The following is a 24,724-nucleotide window of genomic DNA, read 5'->3' as shown; positions in this document are numbered from 1 at the left end:
AGCAGATGGCTTTTGGGAATCAGTAAGTGCGTGAGAGAGAGAGAGATGTGTTGAACAAGTGCACCATGTCTGCAGCAGAATATGAACATCTTTTAAAAACACATTCAACGACCACCCATGCTGATAGTTTGCTTGCAGGATGATGCTTGTCTGGCTAAAAGTGATTTTAGTCACAAATGTATTCACAGGCTTCAGATTTGTTCTGATAAATGTTCTCCTGAATAGATAACTAAGAATTGTTGCTTCAGCTTTGTGTTAAAGCAGCTTTGTCACCACATCCTCCAAAAAAAAGGTGGATGGGATAAGCCAGGTTTCAGATCATTGGACCTGTCTTTGTTTCATAGATGTATTTTAATCCGTTTTGTGATATGGAGCATTTAAACATCCTTGGCAGAGAATCTGCTTGGGTGTTCCTCAAGATAGCATTTGAAAATCTTTATGAATTTGTATGTTTATGTGTTTGTTTTGATCAACAAAGTAATTTGAGCTTCAAATTTTTGCAGCTTTTTTCAATACATGGCAGAACATTATTGCATCCATAATCAAGATTAGTAGAGGGTTGGTTAAAATACGTATTGTCTCTTTTGTTGGCTGGGTCATTCTGGAAACACGCTCTCTGTGTGCATCTCGCATCTATCTGTAGTATGGAGAGAGTGGATTTTTAACCGCACAGAAATGCAGGTGGAAAATTGCTTTGAAGAGTAAGTTAGCGTGCTATCCCTAGCGTGACTTGTGTGCAAGTAGATGCAAGATCTCCTCCTGCTCTGAGCTGGCTAAGCAGATGTGGGTGAAGTGAGGACAGAATGGTAGGTTTCAGTCTGATTTTTGTCCTGCCTGTTGTTTTCAAACTAACCCTTCATGCATATGCAGTTTTGTGATCTTCATTGCATTCAAGTGGCAAAAGCCTGTGCGGTTGACACGAAAAAATAAATTTAAAACTAAATATTTACATTAAAATACAGTATTAAATGGGAAGCAGGTGTAAATGTGAAGGTTTGGGTTTGCTTTTTTTTTAGCATGAACAGGTGACCTCTGCTGATAGTTGCAGTGGTAAAGCTCTCATTAGGAAACAAAGAAAACAGACAATACAATGAAGGGCGTGGAACTCATAATTGGCTTTTCTTATCCTTGCTGCACTGCTCACTTGGGTTTTCTCAGCAGTCATAATTCAGTCTGAAATGAGGCAAAGAGCAATAGCTGGCATACTTGAGCCATACACGCACACACGCACATTGCAAATCCATTTTGATTAGGAGGAGATACCAGGCAGCATATGAAACGCACGCATGCTGTAGCTGTTCTTCACCTGTGCTGCCTGGGTATCTACAGGCACCAGTTTCACTGGAGGTGAAGGAGATGGGGAAGCACGGGGGTTGTTTGTGTGCAGGATGTCAGAGGGGCAGCTCTAAATGGGCTGTGACAGCAGAGGCATGCAAATAAGCAGAAATATGCAGTCGGGTAGAAATTACTGAGATGAGAAGGAACAGAAAGGTCTGCAACACCTTAATGCTTGCCTGAAAGGCAGCCCGTATCCATTCTAGTTAATATCTGCTTCCAGACCTCCTGTCCTCATCTTTGCATAATCTATGCGCTGTTATGGCTGCTGGCCTTGTTTGAGCCCACACATCTCAGCGGTGCCACTCAGTGACTTCTGAAATAATGCATGGCCAGCTCCCTCTTGGAGACAATTTTTTTGACAGCCTGCTTTAAACTATTCTGCCAGCCTCCTGACGAGGCAAGCCATTTAAAAACCAGGGAGAAAGCTTCAGCCCCTCACTTCTAAGTGTGAGAGCCTCATGGTCCTTCAGGTCCATTTGGCACATGTGGCAGAAAGGGAGAAAAATGTGTGCTGCCATTTTTAATGGAATACCTTTTTAAAAAAAGAAGCAGTCTTAGAGGCTCTTCAACATCATCTCTATTACCAAAAAAAGCACTGCTTATTCCTTGTAGTATCTATGGCAAAACCTTATTTTTAAAAAGATGCCCAGTTGTTTAGTTTCCCAGCTCTGGCCAGTATTGACTGCTTTGTGCCAGAGAGGAGAAAGCTGAGCTTTTGCAAGGATCCTTTCAACATCTCTCTTATTTTCCCCTTCCCCCTCTAGCCATCATGCTGAGACTGAGGAGCAGGTTGCTGGTCCCTCCTGCTGTGACGGTCTAGCGGGTGTAACTGTGTCAGCAGGAAAAGAGCGCAGCGCTGGGAGGGTTGATGATGTCCCTTTCTTCTTGTGTTACTCCCCGGTTGGGGCACTGCAGCGCTTCTGGTTGATGGTTGGGTGTCTGGCCAACATATTGTGGCCAGTGGGGCATCTCATTTGTGTACCAGGTGGTTCCTCAAGCAGTTTAGTCTGGTTTCAGGGTGATTCTTATTATCCCAATTTCCTCAATTTCCTCGTTCATCTCTATTTAGTGTGTCTAGCAGAGCTCTGCGAGGCTTGGGGCATGAGCAGAGCTTTGTGCTCATCAAAGTGTGTGTTTCTTTGGAATTCCTCATGAAGAGAGGACTCGGAGGTATTTCTGAGATTTTCGTCACACAGTTGCTATGCAGCTTGAATTGAGTGCCTGTGCAGATTTTAAATTGTCTTCTAAATTAAGAGCTTGCTCTCTTCTTTTGTGGGTATGTGCTCCTGTGCATTTTTGCAAGACTGTTGTAATAAAGGCAGACTAGCTCCTCTCATAACTTCTAGGGCTTCTTATGTTTGTGTAGATGCTTGAAATTATATTGGCCCCAATCCTGAAATCCTTTTCAGCTCAGGATCAAAGTAGTACCGAATCCTTCAGTGGCTGGGTTTTTTGACTTTTAATGGGCAAAGGTAAATCCCATTGCATAGTCAAATCAGCAAATCATGTGCTACCCTAGTACATATGGGGAGGGGATCACACAAAATCTTTCACAGCCAAATTTCTAATAGATGCTGTAGCTGCTAATTCCACTTCTTTTCACCTCCTTTAGCATTAAAGAAAGCTACGTTTCATGTGATTGAATCCGTTATGGTACAGGAGGCAAACATTTAACTTCCTCAGGGGAAGCATGATGCTGTAGAGCAAAGCAAAATACTCTTTACCTGGTCAGCTGCAGTAGGTTATAATGCAGATGGTAATTCCTGCAGGTCTCTAGCCTTTGAGTTGTTTGTGCTTGGATAAAGTGAAAGCATTAATGTTCTTATTACTGTGGTAAAAAAACTGCATTAAAATGTATCACCCAAGCGTGTGGTATTTATATACGTTTTTGCTTTCTGTAGCCATACATTGGCTTTCTGGATACAATATTATGTTGTGCTGTGTGCGTGTAAGTGAGCAGAAAGGGAGTTGCTGGAATCTGTAGGAATTAATTAATCTCTCTGAAGTAACTTCTTCAACTGCATTTTCCCAGAAGGAAAACAAGAGTAGCAGTGCTTGTCTGAAATGACTCTGAATTGCATGTCCTTCCCCACATCATTATCTGGGCAATGCACTTGCATGTATCAGAGGTTTCCAAAGTGGTGTACCTATACTAGATGCTGAATGAAAGTGCACAACTTCTTTGTCAAAAAAACTTGAATCAAAGCAAAACCAAACCCCCAAAGCCCCCTGAAAATATATGGTACCTCTTTTTTTTTTTTTTTTTTTTTTTTTAATTAAAAATTTAAGAGATATCTGCATAGAGATTTCTTCTTGGCTGAGGTCACTAGTAGTGAGGAAAAAGGAAGTGGGTGATTTTGTGCAACTACCAAGGGGAGAGAGTGTATGCGGGATTTAGGTCGTGCTAGTCTGAGCTATTATGTTGAAGTTACGTTGAACCAAAAGGTTTGAGTGAAGTCCTTTTCAGACAACTTCACCTATGCTTAGCAGTACTTCAGGCATATTGCCTTGTAGCACTGTCTTTTGTTAACCTTGAGATGATATGACTTTGCAAAATATTACTTGGCCTTCATCAGCCAGTTATGCAAGTTGGTGAATTGGAAAAATGTATATACTGCAAAAATTATAAAAAGGAGAAAATGTGGTGGTCTCACCATTTTAATAGCATGTTGCTTGATCTTTAGTAACTGAGAGAGGCTTAGAAGTCATATTAATGGTATTCTCTGCATTTTTCTGTAGTCAAAATTTATTTAATGGCTTTGGCTTTATGTTTATCCAGCTTTTTGTTAACAAAAACCTTGAAACCAAACTTATCCTTGACATTGTGAAATGTCTGTTATGCCAATTAAGTCTGTGAATCCTCATCAGAGATACTTGATTTTGTCTTGGTGACCTTTTTAAACCTTTCTCTTTGCTTTTTAAGCTTGCAAGTAAGGAAGTTGTCTATTAAATTAGCCTTGCAAAACTTACTATGGAAATTTATCAGTCCAGATTCTGCTCCCATCATATGTTATCATGTAAGTATAATTTTAAAATTGTCCCTTAAATTATCGGTCATGTAACAGGTATGAACCATGTTACGCAGTCTGTCTAGCTGTTCCCTGGGATTTTTGTGGATAAGCACTGCAAATTACAAAGGTGGCAGTTTCTTCTGCCTGCTTTGTTAAAGTAGTTTTCTGTCTTCCTGAACAAGATTTATTTCCAAGTTACATCCATTTAACCTCTCCAGAGTCTGTGGGCCTGGGTCAATAGGGGAACTGGGCTGGAGTCTTGGGTCAGTTGTGACTACCTGCTTGTGGCTGGACGTGCACATCTGGCTCTGATGGTGCCTTCTGCTGGGGGAGATGCTAAATGGAGAAGCGTGCTGCCCTACAGACCTTTTTGGAGGCTGTGAGATCACTGGGAGTTGGGCCTTCGCTTGAGCAAAACCAGACTTTTTGGAACATGAACTAGTATTATTGCTGAGAGGGGTGGCTGTTACTGAAGCACAGCATCAGTTTGGATGGGAACATTGTCATTAAAAAGCAAAACCAAACCAAAAACCCAGCGACCCAATGGTTCTGGATGTCCTGTGATTGCGCTTGACCTTGGCCATCAAAATGTTTTATGAGTGGCACTCAGAGGCATCTGCATCATTCCCATACTGACAGTGAGTGTGAAAATGGCATGAGGAAATCCTAGCTTGAGATTGTGCAGATGTCAGTGTCAGCCAGCAAATATGCACAGGGCTTGTCTGTGGGGAGTATGTTACATTGTTCCCAGTAAAGGCTGTAATACTGATAGCGGGAATAGACAGCAACATGTAGTATTTGATCTTCTACATACACAGCCCTCACTGGAGCTTATCTCATTTCAGTGATTTCTTTGGTTTTATGGCTTTTTAATTTTTCTTTGAGCAACATTGTATTTCTCCTTTTGCCTAACCTCTTTCCTTAAAACTGCCAAAGACCGCCCTTGCTGCTGGGTGGTAATTGTCATTTAATGGTAGTTTAGAGGACAAGATATGACTTGAAGGAGAAAAAAAAAAGGGGGGGGGGGGGTGGAGGGGTGTGCAAAAAATTACTCAGCATGCAGAAGAGCCCAGCTTTGTAAAAGATGAGGAGTGCTTGGACACTGCAGCTGGGACAGAGTGAAAGGTGTGTGCCTGCCCTCTCCAGGGCCAGCGGGTTTGCGGCACAGGGACTGCAAAGGGCTGCAGACTGCAGTAAAAATGACAGACACAGTCCTACCTGAGAGGCAGGAGGGTTCCCCAATGCAGTCAAATGGCACTGACCAGTAGTGTTGTGGTTTTAGCAGAGAAAACAAATTTTCTGTGTGGGTCCTGAACAGTCTGTGATTTTAATCTCTAGAGCAAATGTTTCACCATATATTTGGTACGGGTGTTGCAAGTCCATTTGTGAGTAGCAGTTATGTTTGCCTGTTGCACATTTTACTGATGGTGAAAGTGTCATTGGGTTTTTCAGTCTTAGGATGCAGCAGGATAGCAGAACAGAGATTAAAAATGCCTGAAAACCCATCCTCTTCAGGAATAGTCTCCAGCAGGGGCATGGATGTGTCCTAACTTAGTGGCTCTGGGAGTAAACTGCTAGCCAAAGATGAAAGCAATCCTGTGAGCATCCCTAATACCTTATGTTCTGTATCTCCAGAGCTGCACATATGTTGGAGGCACTTATTTAAACTTTGTGTCCTAAAAAAACAAAAGTAGAGGTCCTTGTGCTGCTGATGCAGGCTTCTGCAGTATTTGTTCAGTATCATGTGTTTGCTTTCCTTTATATTTTGTGCCGTGAAGAAGAAAGTGTTTTCTGCTAAGCCACTGGACCTGTGAAGGACAGCAGTCACTGAACAGTGCACTTCAGTGTTATGATAAATCCTCCTGATAATTGCACTATAAATACTCATTGTATGTAAACCTGTATCAATTTCAAAGCCTTTTCAGGCCTATCTGAAAGACCTTCAGGAAGGGATGTGATAAGAGATAAGAGAGGATAAAGGATAAAGAGAGGTCCATGCTGGCTGTTGCAGATATTCTCTGATTCTGAATTCCACTTTGGTCTTCAGTTATCACCTCATAAAACTTAAGTTTCTGGAATGAGAGAAGCAAACTGATTTTGATTTGTTGCAACTGATCCATTGTAGAGAGAGTTTTTGAATTCTTTGTCCAGGCAGGATCTTGATTCCTTAACCTGTTTTGTGGGAAGGGTTTTTACTGTGGTGCTCTCATGGGATATCTCAGGAGCTTTCTGAAGCAATCTGCTAGTCAAACACTGCTTTTCTGTACAGCAAGACACAAGTTTCTGTGTCTGCTTTTCACCATTTATTAAATTAAGAAGTAAGTTAGGTGGTTGAGCTACCAGGTTAAGCTTGCTGGGTAGGAAGAGGGATTGCTTTTTGGCACCATGAGTTCTGAAGCGTCTGGATCTCTTGCCATGTGGTAGAAGTTCCCTGCTGTTTGCTCTCCCTCTCCCCTTCTGCCTGCTGTGGGGTGCTTCTGCAAGCCTTGCTAGATCCCAGCCCCTTGCTTTCATTCATGTGACTCATCTGGCCATGCCTCAGCTTCCATTTGTCTCGGGGTGATTAAGGTCAGAAGCAGCTATCCATGCGTGATTTTCTGAAGAAAAGTCAAATCTTCGTCAAATGAGCACTGCCTCGATGAGAGCTTTATGTAGACGCAGACAAATGAGGTTGCAGGGAAAAAGGATTCCTCATCTCCTCTTCTCCCTCCAATGTAAATAGTGCAGCATATGGGAAACAGATGAGTGACCTTTCTGCGAGAGTGTTAACGATGATGCTTTTTTACTTTATTAAAGTGTTTGCTTGCTTTGTTGTTTACCTTGTTCTGGGGAAGATCCTTCTGACTGGGCACTGTGCTTACTGCCCCCTTCCTTTAACACGAGGAATGTCTTCCTGGCCTTTCCCTTTCAGCGGTTATGCTGATTGCTGGGCATTTCCATTGAATCTCTTGTTTATGGGCAAGAAGCTGGTCCTGGATACACTTTGCGCCTTATAACTACTCAGCTCTTTGGTTGTTTTTCATTTCAATTTCCTTTAATGATACCAGTTAGGAAAGGATGTGTAAATGACAGGTACTTTCAAAACACAGGTCTTGCTAGTAGATGAGAAGCTGATCTGTTGAAGTGAAGCAGTGTTCCCCACGGCCAGGTGGCAGGTCAGCGTGTGGAAGCAGTGCAGGTCCTGCTGTGGAGCATCCCCGGCACCTAGTGCCGTTGGTGGCACTGGAGGGAGGGCACTGCTGCTGCATCCTCTCCCACTGTGCACAGCCCAGGCGTGAGGCAGGGCGGCTCTGTCAGGGGCCACAGCTGGTCGCCCTGGCTGTGCAGTTACCCTTGTCCCCATGTGCCTGGGGAGCGGGAGGTGTTTGCCGTGCTTGTCCCAGCGCCTGCCTTGCCCAGCAGTACCCACGCTGCCAATGCATGGTGTTGCGTGTGTGGAGGGGAGTCTCCTGCCAGGAGCCACAAAGTAGTTTTGCTGATACATTAGAAGCAGATTTATGTGTTTGCACAAGCTGCAGTGTCTGCTCTTTGTTATATAACTGGCAAATATTAGCACTGAGTTTTGCTTTGTACTCTTCCCCAGAGCTTCATCGTGCCTGGGCTTGTGAGGCTGGTTGAAGGCAGCTGCAGATGCTGCCACAGCTGTTTCCTCGTCCCCTTCAGGTGCTGTTGGGGTAGTGCCGGGGCACCACCAGGGAGCTGGCCTCCCTTCAGAGGTCCTCACCACACTTGCACTTGGGGAGCCCTGGCCCCTGCCAGACGGGCATGTGGTGGTCACTGCCTGGGCTCCAGCAAAACAGGTAGGGGAGGTACAGGGGCAGTCCCTCAATCCAGATCCAGGTCATCTGCAGGCTTTTCTAGAAATCACCATGTTGCTCCTACGCAGTGGTACATTCAAGGTTTTACTCTGAACTGTATTGCTTTTCTATTTTTTAATGGCAGTTGATGTTCCCATGAGTCCAAGAGCTGGCATTCAAGGGCCTGATGCACGATTCCTCCACTTAAAACAACCTCTGCTTTGCCTTCTCCAAGCTCAGAGCTTTATACTGTCTTGTTTTTCTGCTGAGTGTACATGGGTGCATACAAGAACTTAAGTCATGAAACAGAGAATCCTGTCAGCTGAATGAGCACCGTTTAATGAGCTCTGTTTCACTTTCTTTCCTTCTTATCTTTCTTAGAATATATCTTCTACTAGAGACTTGAAAGCAACAGGCTTTCTAGAAGTGCATTTTTAACTGCCCTTCTGATGTGGCTTTTAATTCTTACTAGCATTATATTATTAATGGACTTCCATGAAACTTATAGAACTGTTGATAAGCAGTGTTTGATGAGTGCATCTGTTTGTCTTGTGTCAGTTGGTAAAAACAAAACAAACTCATGCTGCTTCCCTCTTTTTTGTTGTAGCAAACCTTTCCCAGTGATGTCCACTCCATTGAAGAAATTTTGAGGGTAGGTGGTCTTAAATAATAGATCTCTGTGTTTGCTTATATTTTGCATGCATTGAAGTAGTGTGTAGGAAAAAAATATCGCTCTGCTTCTGTTCTATCAGTGGATGTTGCAATCACTAAAAGTGCGTTTTGGGATACGCTGTGGAGAAGTAAAAATAAAAGTTAGCCTTGGATACAGCTGGAGTTGTAAGACCAGTCTTTCTATTAGTATGTAAGTGTAATACAGTCTGGCGCAGTCCAAGAGCAAGACTGACAAGTCGTCCGAAACAGCCAGAGCTGCTGCTTTGTCAAGTCAGGGGGTTGCCATTACTAAGCACACTTCCTCCAGAGGCGCTGGACATGCTGCCTCCTGTCCGTGCTGCCAGCCCCAGCAGCACGGCCCTGAACAGGAGCACGCACCTGCGTCCTTCCCACGTGCCTGCACATGGCACTGCTGCTGGGCTGCTTCTCCTTTGCTGTAATGCCAGTCCATTCGTGCAAAGCTAAGTCAGCTCTGACGCAAAACTGTCTCTGAAACCTTGCGTCAGAGCTGGCTCTGTGAGCCGCGCACAGGCTCCCAGTAGCTGGGTCTAAGTACGTGTCACCCATTCACCGTGCACAGTGTGATAACGCGCTATGATCTGCAGGCTCCTCATGCTGATACGGAGAAGACAGTTCCTTGATGTCAAATACTGTTCTGAGGCACTGAAATCCTAATGGAGGTGTTTGGTTTCTGTAATTGACTTCCCTCACTGTTGCAAAATCCTGGTGCCTTTATTGCACTCAAGAAGCTGTTGTTGGGGCAGTGTTTTAGCTGAAGGGTAGTTTGTTTTGCACAGGTGCTGGTTGGTGTTGCAGCACAAGTATTCTGCCTTGGAAGTACTGCATCCTTTCTAGTTTCACAAAATGTCCTGTTTTCTTGCTTGTTGGTAATGCATAACGTTATTTTTATAGCAAGCACAGGGAAGCATGTACAAATACATGAAGAAATGTAGCGCACTGTATTGAGGAGTTTATCATCTATTGAAAGATTGCACAGCTAGTGAGTGAAGCGAGCAGTGAACAGTGGGAGGGGAGAAAGGAAACGGCAAAGGTGGTAACAACGTGATCAAATAGTTACCCAGGTTAGTTGTAGGCTGCTTCTAGTTCTGCACAGAAACCCCTGTAGATTGCTCTGATCCCTGCTTATAGATCCAAAGGTAGAAATGTGGTTTCATTCGCTGTAAATGTTTGCATTTGATGGTACTCCTAATAGATAAGGAAACTAGGGACACTTCTGAACTTTAATATTTGTGCCTTGATGAAAAAATGGCACTTGTAAATTACAACACAGTGGAGATTTTCACACCTCAGTCTATTTGGTGCCAAAAGTACAAAAATGTACTTTGCACTGACAGGTTCCTCGTTATTTTCTTTTAAGCCCCTGAGCAAGCTGCGTGTGGTGCATCCTCATCATGAGATGCGTTCAGCATGAACATAATTCCTAACTTTGAGCTGAGCAAAGTGCCAGTATTGTGTTACTCTGCAAGCTGCTTTCTTTGGGAAGTTGGCAGGGAATGGTTGTGATGACAGCCACTAGGGATGGGGATGGTGGGTGCACACCTTGAGTACAGAGGTGATGTTGGACTAAGCAGGAAATCCTGAGATAACTATTCCTGGAAAGGCAGTGAGGGTGGCAGGCCGTATGAATTCACTTACTTCTTGGAGCGATTATTATGCTCTTCAGGATTTAAAAACTTGAGGCTCGGGAGCCAAGAAAAGTCTGTCTTGTGTGATTTCAACAAGGTGGTTCTAAATTTCTGACCCCAGCTTCCCCAAAGGCCTCGTCTAGATTAATCCCAATTAAAGTATTTTAGTGTATGTTCAAGACAAAGATCTTTGTGCTAGGCTTTTCATGTGTGTTTGTTGCAGTGCAAGCCAAGGTTTTAGCACACTTGTCTGGGCCCGGCTGTGGTGCCAGAAGAGGCAGGCTGGAGGTTGATCGCACCTGCCGAGCCCTATCCCATGGCCGTGATGTTTGTGCTCTGCTTTCACCTGGACCATAGCTGAGCCCAAGAAGCCAGTAGCTGGTAGTGATGATGGGTGAGAGTAAGGGCAGGGGAACAGGGCAGAAGGATTCCTAAAGACATAGCATATCAGGCGGTCTCTTTCTTTGGTTTGAAACCACATCCTGGATCTCTGCGTCAAAGACGTCTTGGTCGTTCATAGCAAAAGCCAATGTTTCAGGCAGAATAGCATGGGGAGAGGCTGGCAGTCAGGGCTCTCTGGGTGACGCCCTCAAGCTATGAAGAGCCTTTCAGAGTGTTGTTGCTGTAAGGGGATATGAGAACTTCCATAATAGGAAAGTCCTGCGCTTTGAAAAACCTCAGAACTACTCATATATGGATTTTATTTACTTTTCCCTTTATTAACTGTGATAGCTGTAAGGCTGAGGCCTAATCCTGCAAACACAGTAAGTACCTAACTCTCTAAAGGCTTCACTGAGATTGCTGTTACTTAGGCAATTCAAATATGCTTGCAGAAAAGGAGCAAGTCCTTACCATGGTCTGGCTGCTGCGCTCAAAGGAGGGCTTCTTGCTGCGGTACCGTCTCTTGGGTTTATGATTGGGTCGACAAGGACTATTTTGGTAGATCAATATGAATCTCTTTAGCATAAAAGTTCACCTGTGTCTATCAGCAAAGATACTGTAAGCCGCTTCTCAATCTCTTTCCAGGAAATGATCCACTCATGGCCACCTCCCCTGACAGCTATTCATACGCCTAGTACAGCAGAGCCTTCCAAATTTCCATTCCCAGCAAAGGTAAAACACCCTCTTTTTGCCAGGGCCTCTTGCATGTGTTTTCATCTGATTTTGTCTCCCCTTTTGTAGATAAAGGCTGTTAGGAAAGATTATCTTTAGAAGAATTAATATAAATTAAAGCACAGTGGATCTTGAGTTGCATAATGGCTGCTTGCAATGCATTGTTTTACTGAGAATTAGATCAGATTGTGCTTCTGAGTAATTGTTTTTGAGTGGGCTATATGGTAGTGTAATTATCTTTCCTCTTTCTTATTTTTTAAGCAAGCTTTATATTTTTAAAGTTGTAAGATGTTTGAACCAGATGGGGGGATGAATGAATAATGTTTCAATGACTTACACTTTTGTTGTAATTGTGGGCTTCAAATGTGACTGCTTTTCAGAAGTATTTTAAGCATCTCATCTCTGTTGCAGCACAAAAACCATTTTATCTTTATCGTCAACAAAAATATTTGCTGACTGTGTTAAACAGAAGTGTTTGGCAGCTTTTATAAAATTTTTTTAATATTTCTTCAAAAATGCACATACCACTAATGTGCTAGCAACACATTTTTGGTGGCAGTAGCATGTATCATTTCTGTCCATGCTATGGTACATCAGGCTAGCTTAGACTATTGGACACCTCAAAGTCATACTTTAACAAGTTAGTAAAAATATTTATTACACTAAGTAACATGTGGAAAATGTATCACCGATATGGTGCTATTGAGAGAGAGCTGATTTATTTTATTCTCAATTTGCACTTTGTCCCTTCTTTCTAGGAATCACAGCATGTTGGATCTGCAGCACAGAATCAGAGTAAGTAGAAATCCAAAGAAAACACACTGTTATGTGTGTATTGATAGATAGTTTTGTGTGTTGTGTGTTAACAGGTTGAACAGAACATCAAATGTTTACATTGATTGAGGAGCACAATTAACTATGCTGCTTTGAACAGTGATGAATTTAGAAAATGTTTAAGAGGTTGTATACATTCATTGCCTAGAAATTAAGGCAGCAGTTCAGCAGAGACCAAACAGTATTTTGTTAGGAAACCCCTTTTGGCATGATGAATAATCTCAATGGCAAACAATTACATCCTGGAAGAAAGTGACTTTCTAATCTCATGCTCAGAGATCATAGGGTAAAATATGCGACAAGTGAGGCAAATAAAACCAACCAATTCACTTTTGATTTACAGAACAGTATGACGCACCTTCAGAAACGTTGCCTAGTTCTCAACCAAGAACATCGTAAGTAACCAGACTCAGTTCCCATCTCTACTGTGCAATTACTTAAAAGAAGCTGGAATGAATTAAAATTTGGTTTACTTGATTATTCTGAACATGATGGTTTTATCAGTCTGATTTTTCTTAGAAAATTGCAATGCAGGGAATTTTCACCAACAGAAACATTGCTGTTTCATGATTATAATGACTGTTAAAACAAAACTGAAGAAAAAAACCCCAACTATTATGTACATGATTGAAGCTTGTTTGCTCTTTTAATCTGTGGCTACTTAACATCTTGTCACACTTAGTGCTATTCAAACTACTAGCAATGCATTCGACTGACATAAATTGTAAGGGATACAAACTGAATCTGATGTATTCTGCATATCATTTTGAAAGCCGGTGAGGGCTAGTAAAGCTACAGCTATGAAAACTGTGAAAACTAGGGGTGGCACTTTAAATCAATCATGGGGTGTAACTTTCTACAATTGCCCAAGGAAAAGTTTTCTAAAAAGTGTTGTCTTAATTTTATTTTTATTTAAAAACAAACAAAAACCTTTCATGTGGACTTTCTAGAAACCTCAATTTATATTCTAATAATGTTAACTAGTTGCAAAGTGGGGTGAAGATGAAATTTCAGTAGCTTTTTTTAATAGTATATATATTTCTACTTTTCTTCATATATTTCTTCTTTTCCCTGTCATGTTATGTTTTCTCTCAGAAGAAAGCTTCTTAGAATTTGAGTCTCAGTGTAAGATGTTTATCCAGCGTCACTACAAAAGTTTTACAAGGCTAGGAAGGAGTTATCAACTAATAAATGAATCGTTCCAATAGAAAATTTTAAGTTGGTGGATAAAATAACTTGGTACTGTCCTTGTAGGTGAAAGTAGCTATCTATCAATTAGGTTAATTACAGAAATTGCTTGAAAGTAGTTTTGTCTGAGCTGACATTAGTCTTTCAGTGTTAACCTGGCCAGATGGCAGCATTGATAGGTTCTGAGTCCCAAGTAACAAACAGAAATCTTTCCACGTCTGGAAGGCTAAGAGGTGCGTGTGCAAGGCAATTGTGGAACCATTAAATGCCTATCAGTTCATGTGATATATAAAGATCTCATGTTACTCCATGATATGTTGTTCCATGGAAGGCTGCAAACTACAGACTACAAAGCTTGCTCCACTTGTTTTCGTTTTCCTTAGGATGAACGATTTAGTTAAAAAAACCCACAAAACTGGGCTAGTCACAAGTAAGAGGAAGAGCATCTCTCCATCTTGGTTGAGACTGTAGAATTTTGCACTCAAGCTCTGTAAGATCTGTAGAACAACTCTTTCCATACTGTTCCAGCATCATGCAGAGGAGCCCTCGCTGGCTGGGAGTGTGAGATAGTGTCTTGCTGAGCAGTCAACTACTCCCTAAATCCATTCTTAATTTTTTTTCCAACTTTTTCCACCCCAGCTTGCTCCTCCTGAACAAGTTCTGGAAATTTTCATTGCACTATTAAAAATACTAGGTTCAACTGCTCCAGGCTCTGCCTTCCTCCTCAGCTACCCTACAACCATCATCTTTATTTCAACTCTTCTCAGCTGCTTGTAAAAATTACTCTAGCGCTTTAGTCAGTTCTCCAGGCGACAGAGAGAGAAGAGACTTTTACTGTAGATAAGAATCTGAAAATACTCCTTTCTTAGCCCCAAGGTCCAGAATGGCAAATTTGGCAATTTGGTACGTAGCTCTGTCCTTAGCCAACACCCCCTCTCTGCTCAGCGTCCTTGCGGGCACTTCAGAGTCAGCGGTCATCTACTAGGGACATGTGTGCTCACAATAGATGAAGGCAGATGAAGCGGGAGGAAGAGTGTGGCTTAGTTTTGTGTCCAAAATGGGGTCAAGCGAGATTTGCCCAAGGACTTCCTCTACATCTTTCCCTTGAACTGATGCATCCCTTCTTTTTTGTTTTGTTTTTGTTTTCATTTGCACAACAGGGCTTGCTTTCTTTGCTGTTCAAAGCTCACGTGCCTGAAAATTCAGCTGCCTAGAGTAGCTCGTGTTACAGAGTGTAGCTGGCTGAAAACAAACAGCGTTTGTGCTGTTTAATTAGAAGTTGAAATCCCAGTGCATCTGTGTGCTCAAATTAAGCATTCAGCTTGACAGAGCATGCAAGGGTTTCCCAGCTGGCTTTCATTCTTGAATATAGCCCTGAAGTTAGCACCTGGCTGTGCTGGAATGGAAGTAGCCCTTCTTTTAAAAGGGGAGATGCCAAGCTCATTCTTGGTGATGCATCTTTTACCCGGCTGGTGGAGAGGGACCAGCCTGTGCTTTCAGTGGGGTTGTTTGGCAAGCAATATTAATTTTAGTGCTGCTTCTCTTGCTAAAAGAGCTATTTTTACATAGCTTTACAGGGAGATTGATGGTGTGTATATAAGCTGCAAATGAACAGGTCCTGCAAATGAAAACTTGGCATCTATTAACTCCTGAGCTAATTAAAGTCGTAAAAATATTAAAGCGGATTTATTTTCTTTAACTAGGCTACTTAACAACTTGTTGAAACCTTGTTTTGGGAAACTGGCTTTGTCTATCCTTGCAGAAGTATGACTTATTTAAGACTCATTTAAAGTTTTACTGTTCTTCCTTGATCCTAAATTGAACTTAAGTAGTTGCAATGTTCTTTTATGCTGATGCGTTTTTTTTACTAGCAGCTTAGGTGAAAAAGGCAGTCCTTTTTGTTACAAACAGTTAAATCAGATTTAAAAGAAGATCTAGGTAATGTTTCCTTGCATTATCCTCTTACTGCTAAAGGAAATACATCTGTAGTCCACAATTCCTAAAGCAAAACAAAACAAAAAAAACAAAAACACTTTCAGAACTTTTTAGCATCCCTGGAAGTTTGGTCATTATCACCTTTGAAGGACTACTTCCCCTAACAGGTTGGAAAAAGAATAAAAAGAATTCATTGAGATGCCAGTAGACATTTGGCCAAACTGCCCAGAAGTGTGGAAAGTGGCTGTGTTGTTGCTGCTGTTCTTTATTCCTTTTTGTGTCTTGGTGGACTGGCAGTGAGCTTCGGCTGTAGCCCACATGTGAAGTTGGTGTGTGCAGGATTGCTGCAGACTGTGTGCCATTTGCCTTCTGTAGGAAATTCAGGGGCCTCGTTTTCCAAGGTGGTGTCTCATAGTGCTTCCCTTCAGTGTTTACTCTAAAAGAAGAGGAAGGAGGTGATTTCCACCAACAAGGTGTGTAAGGAAATGAGGCAGTAGAAACTGAGAGATGGAGGAGGATAGTCACAGGGGAATGGCAAAGTCAAAATGCCTGAACAAAGAAAGCACGTACGTCTTCACAAGTGTAATCTGGCAGAGCCCTTGTGCACTGAGAACCTCTTCTGCATCAGTGAGAGGTACTCGGGGACTGTGGGGTCAGTACCTTTGCAGGAGGCGTCACCTGTGCAGGAGGGGTTGGCTCTGTACTGGTAGACACAGGAGACCTTTGGGGTTTCTTCATATTGTCCTGCTCCATGGACAAGAGCAGATTTCTCACTTCTGGTTTGTGAAATTGTTGTTCGTTGCAAGATGGTGGCCACCTTCAGCAGTAAACATGGTCCTATTTCAATGAAAGCATCTCCGTGCATGTCAGTTGCTTTGGTATGAGTGTAAAATAATTTGCCTAGTTGGTGGGGATAGTATTTAAATAAGGGAATCACTTTTTTATTCAAGGTTTTTACTCTGTTGTCACAGAATCATGAAAGCAAACTGCTCATTAGAGTCATTAGAGGTGACCCACAGAGCCGTAAATCTTTTTTGCTTTGTTCATAATTTGACATGAAGGCTTGAAAGAGTGTGAAAGTTTATGCAGTTTTCCTAACAAGCATCAGGAACACTAACTCTCTCCTCACTTTCCAAGGTGATCTGGTTCACTGGGGATCTTTCGTATTTGTTTTCTTGCTATAAAATGTGTTATGGCTTATTTTTCTTATTTGGGCATGAGAAAAATTTCTCACAGAGAGCCCGTAGTTTGAAATGAGGTTGAAATAAACAGAGTTTTGACCTGATTGATTAAAACCCCTGTCTCAGTTCCCAAGCTTTTTATGCCATTTTTGGAATGACACTTGTGTAATTCTTTGCATTGAGTAGTCGGTCTCCAGCTAGTTTGAAGATTTAAACCACTATACTTTTGAATACCAAGAGTTTTGCCTGTCTGTTTTCCAACTCCTTTCGGGATGCCTGCATCATTGCCAAAGAGGGGGATAGCAATCTGGGAGAACTTCAGGTCCCTCCCCATAAATCCTTCCCTTCCAGCCTTTTGAGGACCTTGGTAATACATTGAAATTGCCAGCAGTAATTGCCATCTGCAGGCAGAGGACTAAATTATGCTTTTGGAAACATTTGCAGGCAGCGTGCTTTCTACTCTAGCAACAGTAAAACAGAGTTCATGCCTCCCCACTTGTAAACTGCTTTAAGCATCTGAACTGCTCAATGTTACCGTTACTGCTGAGATGTGCAGGAGCATGAATTTCATTGTGTAGAGAAGAAATAGGAGATAGGCTTGACCTTGGCATTTGCTTACGTCTTGTGTAGGAGACCTCAGCAGCAAAAAAAGAACCCCTGTGGCAGAAGAAATATTCACAGAGAGAGTGAACATGCACAGCTTCTGGTGCAAAGTGGATGCTTTCTGCCCCTTGGGGAGCCAGTGCAGTCTAATAGCATGCTAGTCTCTTGCTGTACAAGGATCAGACTTCTTCCACCCCGCCCTGCTGTGTTAGTGTGCTAGGTAACCTTTGTTGGCTGTGTTAGTGTGCTAGGTAACCTTCGCTGAGAATTCCCCTCATAGAACTTTGTCTTTGTTGTCTGTAGATGGCAGCCAAGGATACTGACCTCCATTGCAAAGTGTCCCGAGATCAGTTGGAAAGCACAGTTAAATACCTAGGTTGTGTGTTAATCATTTTATCATTCATTCAGGTAATTACAAGGTTTAGCAGATTGAGCATGCTAAATGTTCAAAAAGGATGTGGGAGGTTTGTTTGTTTTGGCAAGTGCAAACTAAGTCTTTTTCAGTGTCTGCTGCTTGAAAATGTGTCTGCCTTGGCTGATATTTGTCTTCTGGTTGTCTTTCAGAATGCTCCAGGACGACCTGCAGCTCAGTGATAGTGAAGAGAGTGGTGACGACCAAGTCAGTTTTAGATGTTTTATACACTAGGCACACAGACTTCCCTTTAAATCATCACAACTTGTTGTGTTGTTCCGAGTTCCTTAAGCTAACCTTTCCTCCCCCTCTCCTCTTTGTTTTTGTGAACAAAACAGGTTGTTGAAAAGCCACCTTCTTCACTTGCTCCTCCAAGGTACAGGTTTGTTCCCAAACTACTAGCTAGACCAAATAAGGAGGAAAAACAAAACTAATGGGGTAGATGGGTAAGGGTTCCTGGTTTCTCTTGTAGATACAGGTGTTGGTTTCTAGCTGCCTGAAGCTGCTGTTGAGAATTGCCTTTAGTTGTGTGGAGTTTTACGGAAAGCTCCGATTAGAAAGTAATAATCCAGACATGCTGGATTTTGCCTATGAACCAGAATTGATTTCCCCAACTGTTCCCTTCTTTTCTCCTCTTCCTCTCCACCAGTGTATACATAAGCTAATGGGATTTTCAGTTGTAGTAGTGATGAGTGAGGTGTGAGTCCAGTTTTAGTTTAGAAGGAAGCCCAAAAAAGCCAAGTGGGTGAAGAACAGAAAAGGGTTAGGTAGGCTCATGGAGGCTATTTCAGCTCCTACTGATAAGGCAGCTGACTGTAAGCAGTTCCTGCCATGTGTTGTTAGTTAGAAGCAGTATTCAAGGTAGACTGAACAGCCACACACCAGCATTAGAGGAAGAAAGGTGGAGAAGCCCAGAATTTTTCCCATAGGAGAGCACTGACATATGTTTTTGGCTTGATATCTATATTCTTCAAGCACAGGGTAATGGTCTACAAAGTCAGACTGGCAGAAGGGCACGCCAATTCTTGGTGTGATCTGTGTCTCTGCAAGCTCTTGAAATAGAGTGTTCTCACAGTATCAGTCTGGATAAGCAAGGAGCTTGCCTCCAGATCATACAAATGTGTTGATACTAATGTGGGAAACAGTTTTCAAATTAAAAAAAAAAAAATCAACATTTTGTAAGCCCATTTCAAAACAAAAAGAAGGTGTGCATAAAAGTCACGGTTCTCCCTCAGTTCCATCCACTCCCATTGTCAGTGCTAGAGGAAAACACTTTTGAGTAGGGGAGGGTGTTGCAAAAAAATGCTACTGCTTGACATGACCATTAATGAAACAGTTACAGCACCTTGACCAAGTAACACAGATGAAGAAGTGAAAAATTAAGGGGGAGAACACAAAAAAGAGAAACCATCCTGGAATGTATGTTTCTGTCTTGTTAGTCTTTATTGGAAACTTTTCCGTTGAGGGTTGGGGCTTTCAGAAAAACACTCGTCAGTTTTGGTTATTTTTTAAACTTTGATTGGCTAAATGCAGCTTCATACTGTAGCAGTGATGTCCTGCTTACGTATTTGTCCAACTGGGTTGGAGTTGAAGGTTTTATTATTTCCAGAGGTTTTTTATTCTAGTGCTTTATCTTTTGACTATGGCAATGTATTCCTTTGGCCTTCTCCCCTCGCCTCAGTGCCAAAACACAGGGTTTCAGTTTTATTTTTGAATCCTGCCATGTCAATATAATAAGTAAGTAACCTTCACCCATGCTGCTTTCTAATTTTATCTCATGGTGGCATTGCAGTGCCCTACAGTCCCAGCCCAAGAGTGTGGCATCAGCACATTCCAGCAGCCCGGAGTCAGGGAGCACCAGTGACTCAGACAGCTCTTCAGACTCAGAGACGGAGAGCAACTCGAGTGACAGTGAAGCAAACGACCCTCCGAGAGCGTCAGCACCTGAGGTGAATGCAAATAAAATGTAGAGGCTGCTTAATGCAGCCTCTTGCCTCAGACTCTCTGCTGTCTGAATCCATTCAGGACAGGAGACCTGAAATACTATCATTGTTCAGGTGTCCCCTTGACATCTTTGCTGCATCATCAGACTTATCTTGCCCTTTGTTTCCCTTCTAGAGTTTGTCAATTAAATAACCTCTAGTAACAGCATAATTAGACGTCTGCGTGCCTAACCTTGAAGTGTTCCCCCCTCCTCCTTTGGCATCATTGTCTAGCACTCCTGGAGGAATTAGTGCCTTCACGGGTGAGACACAAGCAAGGTGCAGATGAGAAGCACAGCTTGTCTGGGGTGTTTGGGGCCCATGTCTGCCTGTGCAGCTTTCCTGGGTGCCAAGGCTATGGGCTGCTTCGGCGTGAGACCAGTTTCCTGATACATTAAGAGGAGCCACTGCCTCCCTGCAGCTCCTGTGAGTGACAGATTCAGCTTCCCCCAGATCACAGCTAAGTGATCAGACCTGCAGGAAGGGCTGGAATGTGCTTAGGCTTGCTTCTGTTGAATTTGGCTCAGATAGTGCTGCACTGGCATTTCTGAGGCTTTTACTGGGAAAAGCAGACAACCAGAACTTAGCGCCTTGAAGTTTCATAATTAAGACCATGCATTTTTTGAAAATCTGCTGCAGAAGTGCTCATGTCCCATGGTTTCAAACAGTTCCTTCAGCTTGCAAAACATTCTCAGGCCAGTGGGAAGTATATTGTTATATCCTGTGGACCACAGCTGATGTAAACCAATCTGCTGACAGTTTCGAGGTAGTCGCACAAAGCACAGAAACCGTGTAATTTATTTCTCCCTCCCCCCCACCTCCTCCAGCCCTAGTTTTCCTTTCTTTTACCTTAGAAGCACATGAACAGGGAGAATTTTATGTGCAGAAAACAAGCTTTGAGAAGGTGTATCTTTTCATCTCGCATCTAATACACTTCACCCTCTAGCAGTTCAGTTACAGACTTTGCCCTCTGCAATGTGGGTGTCTTTGGAAGGACAGATGTTATACTTCTCCTCTTTTACCGAATCCTGCCTGGTTTGTCCTGAAAATACTAGATTGTAAGATCCTTCTCACTCTAGTGAAGTCCTAACTATTAGCCAATGACCATTTTATCCTTTTTTATTCAGCAAACTATTCATCCATGGTGCTCAAGGAGTAAGTTAGTGCACATGGCCCATTTGTTTACAGTCAGTTCTTCACATGTAAAAGCACAGACTTTAAGACCTATAGGCAGTAGTTCCTTTTTTTTTTTAAAAAAAAAAAAAAAAAGTCTCTTACTATCCTTTGGTTTTGGAAACCTAATGAAAACCTGTATGATGGCGTAGATCACAAACAAGATAACCAATGGTAGAAGTGCTAGAAAAGGATCAGAGTATGCCACTGTCTGATAGCTATCTACATTATAAACCAAAGTTTACTAAGTCTTTTAGCCATGTTTTTACAGTGTTTGACCAAAAAAAATGCTCTTCAGTGGCTAGTAAGTTAAAATTCTGATGAAAATAAAGCAGATTTGTGTTATCTGAAAAGTCTAATGGAATTTGTGGTTTAATTTTACTTCCAAACCCATGGTAAAACCAAGCACTGTTTTTTAAACCAGGATTCTAGATTGACTGACTTAAACACAGGTGAAGACATGTCTTATTTATCTGCATGTTCTACAGTGAGTTGAGTCTGGATAGAGAAGAAAATCATGGCAGAAGGGATTCATTAGTCTTGGAAAACATTTCACGTACTGGGCTTTCTCTTTTTGGGGAAAGGTTGTGGCTCTTCTCAGAAGTGAGAGTTGTAACTGGGGAGAATCAGTGAGGGCGGGAGTTTAGCTGTGCTCTGATGGTGCCCAGATAATGAGTTACCCATTTGAGTGGTGTTGACACATACATGGTATTTTCAGAATGGGCCATAGAGAATAATGCCCCAGATTTTCAGCTTCTGTTGTCTCTTTTAGCATTAGTTGGGTTTGTTTTTCTCGTAATTTGTCAGACTGCTGTTAGATTAGGCAGAGCTTATAGTAACCACATTATGTTATTTGACCGTGATGCCAGGGGCCTTCAGACTTCAGTTGTTGCTCACGCCTTGCTTGACCCAGAGGGAAGCGAGTGTTGGGTTGCGTAGGCAGAGGACTCGGAAGAGGCCAGACTTGACATGCTAGCCATACAGTTTATTTTGTAAATGGTTTTCTTTTGGTTAAACCACAGGAGCCTGACAGCCTACCTGTCAGACTTCAGTGAGATGTGTTAGCTGGCACAGCTGCTCATCTGTTTTGAAAGTAGTGCTGTGTGCAAATAACTTTCAAAAAGTGAAGTGTTGCGAGGACAGCACCTAATCCATTTTTACAACTGCTGCTTTTTTTATATGTTGTCTGATTGCACAACAATGTTGGTTAGTGGCAAACCAAGATGAAGCTTTCATGTAGACTGGTCTCTTGCTGAGCAACAGGTAAGGCTAGCAGAAATCCAGGAGTGCTGTGCAATACATTTGACTGATCCTGTGCGAAAATGAGGTCTGTGTTTCTGAATTGTCGATGTGCACATGCTAAAGCATCGCAACTGACACATGGTCTTTCACTTTCAAGCTCTTTTAACATTAAGGGGAAATTTTACTGGGCTCCGGTAAGCCATGCTAGGATGAAAATAGCCCATAAAGGCATCAGTCTTGCATCCTTCCTTTCTCTTTTTGTGTGCAGCCTGACCCACCGACTTCTAATAAGTGGCAGCTTGACAACTGGCTAACCAAGGTGAACCCACCAGCAGTGCCAACAGAGAGTCTCAGCGAAATTGCCCATGGGGATGGATGTGAAGAGGGCAAGGAGCAGGGGCAGGCTGTCAGCAGCAATTCCTCCCACCAGCGTGCCGAGCCGAGGGAGCCTCATCACAAGAGCTCTGGCCGAGCAGCCAGGGCTCCTCAGGACGCTCATCTTCTGACCAAACACAACTGCCAGAAGTCTCCTGTGCGGGCCGAGGGGCCCTCACCCAGGCAGACTGTGGGCATCAAAGGGCCCAGCAAGGGCCTTGTCCACGAGGGGCCCAAGGGAGGCCTGAAGGTGGAGAGTGACCCTGGTCCTTTTGAGGTCAGAGACCAGTCTTCCAGAGACAAGCCAAAAGTCAAAACGAAAGGGAAGCCAAAATCCAGTGACAGAAAAGACCTCAACCCGGCACTGCAAGAGTCCCCTGAGAACAGAAAGCACAAGAGCTCCCACCAGGCCAATGCCAAACCCTTCTTGGACCCCACGATCATGAGAGATGTTTTGCTTGGCAGTGTCCAGGAGCATCTCGCTCTCAGTCCCCTTCCTCAAGGCCAGGGCACAACCCCCACCAGGACTAGCGGCCACAGGCCTGCCACCGTGGCCAGAGAGGATTTTCACAAGGAGAAACTTCCCTTGCCTATCAGGGGGAAGAAGTTGCTCTCGCCAGTGAGGGACTCCCCTGCCCCTCAGTCCCTCATGGTGAAAATAGATCTCCCTCTCCTGTCAAGAGTCCCTGAGCCCCCTGGGAAAGGCAGTCACCAGAAGAGAGCAGAAGCCAAGGAACCCCCTGGTGCAAGGAAGCAGGACTTGGAGAGGAAAATCACAGATACTCTTGACCAGTCCCTTCAAAAGAGGAAGGTAAGAGGTGGAGGTGGGTTTGTACAAGGACCAAGGTGGTGTTTGAAAAACCCATGCAGAGGGTTCATTTCTGCTTATAAGTTGGCAGTAGATCCCTTGCGCTCCTCCTGTAAAGGTGTTATCAAACTTCTAAAGGGAATGTGTATCAGAACCGTTCACAGATGTTTCTTGTTGATCGCAAATGCCCTGCTGAGCAGATGAAAAGCCCTGAGAGCTAACAAATGCTTTGGTGTTTTAAAACATTTTTTGCTGTATTTTCTTGAAATACTAGTTTTCTCAGACAAACCCCCAGCCCTCCTATATTGGAAGAGCTTTCAGCAGCAGGCTGTGTCTGCATGTGGTTGGCCAGCCCCCGGTAGCATTTGTGGGTTTCCCTGGCTTTCAACCCAAGCAGAGCTTTGTAGGGCTGTGGTGCCCCCTCCCCCTGCAACCTTTAAATGCAGCATGGTATCTGAAGCACCTCCCAGACTGTGCAGTCATCTACACTACCCATTTAATGTCTGTTGTGGGAGAGCACCTTGCCTGCACTTTGTGGGGAGAACTGAAACAGGCTGCCCTGGTCTGTAGTTTTTGGTTTTGTCTATGTGTGGACCTTCTGCTGCCTTTAGCCATGCAACCTTAGTCTGCGTAGTGTAGTCTTTTCCTGTGTGGAGTCATTTATTTCCATGAAACAGTTGTGATTGCTTCCTTACACAAAGAGGAACAAATTCTGCAGGTGTGAATTGTGTTATTACTAGGGATGATGGCAGCAGCCCCATGTTTTTGCTTTTCCATAAATGCAGACTTTTAACTGAACCAGGTTTGCTGATAATAACAACTGTCACTAAACCCTGCCTTGGATCTCAGCGGTTGGATAAATATGTAGAAAACTTCTTTGGTTTCCCCTGGAGCTGCTGAGGTGCTAGCAGCAATGCTAGTGCTTAAAAGATGCATGCGTCCAGAGTCCTTCAGCTATAATAGTTGCTTTGCTTTGAATTACAAGACAGCCCTTTATTTAACTGAGATGGTAGTTGCTCACAAGTGTTTTTTGGAAAGCTAAGTCCCAAAGGGGGCTGTGAATATACTTCTAGCCAGCTGGTTCAGCTGCACAGAGTTGGTTGCAGGCCTTGTGGTGAATGGGTATTCACTGTGGATATTTCAGTGCCTGTATACCTTTTTGGTCCTCCTCACAGACCAGGTGGCTTAGCATGTGTGGGTGAACAACCTTGGTTCCCGCGTGGGTTTCATTTAGTCTTGTCATTTTCTGAACTTCCCATAGTTGTGGGGGAGAATTCAGAAGAGCAGGGAAAGGGTGAAGAAACCTGAGAGACCCCAGCAGTCCCCCTCTTGCAGAGCAGTGGAAGAGGGTAAACAGGCAGTAAATCTGTTGCTTCTCCTGTTATCTCAAAGACCCAAAAGAGGAGCTATTTGA

At 43.2% G+C, this 24,724-nt stretch overlaps 1 protein-coding gene across 4 annotated transcripts in view; it reads left to right on the top strand.

The window, feature by feature from the left end:
• Positions 1-24,724, top strand: part of AFF1 (ALF transcription elongation factor 1) — a 124,417-nt gene that overhangs the window by 77,922 nt on the left and 21,771 nt on the right. For 2 of the 4 annotated variants that reach the window (XM_049815231.1, XM_049815233.1), the window contains 8 exons: positions 8,754-8,798; positions 11,491-11,577; positions 12,336-12,372; positions 12,755-12,806; positions 17,883-17,937; positions 18,069-18,112; positions 19,523-19,679; positions 22,396-23,313. In XM_049815231.1, the coding sequence (XP_049671188.1) occupies positions 8,754-8,798; positions 11,491-11,577; positions 12,336-12,372; positions 12,755-12,806; positions 17,883-17,937; positions 18,069-18,112; positions 19,523-19,679; positions 22,396-23,313 (1,395 nt within the window). The remainder of the gene's footprint in view (positions 1-8,753; positions 8,799-11,490; positions 11,578-12,335; positions 12,373-12,754; positions 12,807-17,882; positions 17,938-18,068; positions 18,113-19,522; positions 19,680-22,395; positions 23,314-24,724) is intronic. The other 2 variants (XM_049815232.1, XM_049815234.1) reach the window with 2 other exon arrangements.

Source organism: Accipiter gentilis, chromosome 12, assembly GCF_929443795.1.
Source record: "Accipiter gentilis chromosome 12, bAccGen1.1, whole genome shotgun sequence".
Lineage (NCBI taxonomy): Eukaryota > Metazoa > Chordata > Aves > Accipitriformes > Accipitridae > Astur > Astur gentilis.
Note: the sequence above shows the minus strand (reverse complement) of the source record. Positions and strands in the feature narration are given on the sequence as shown.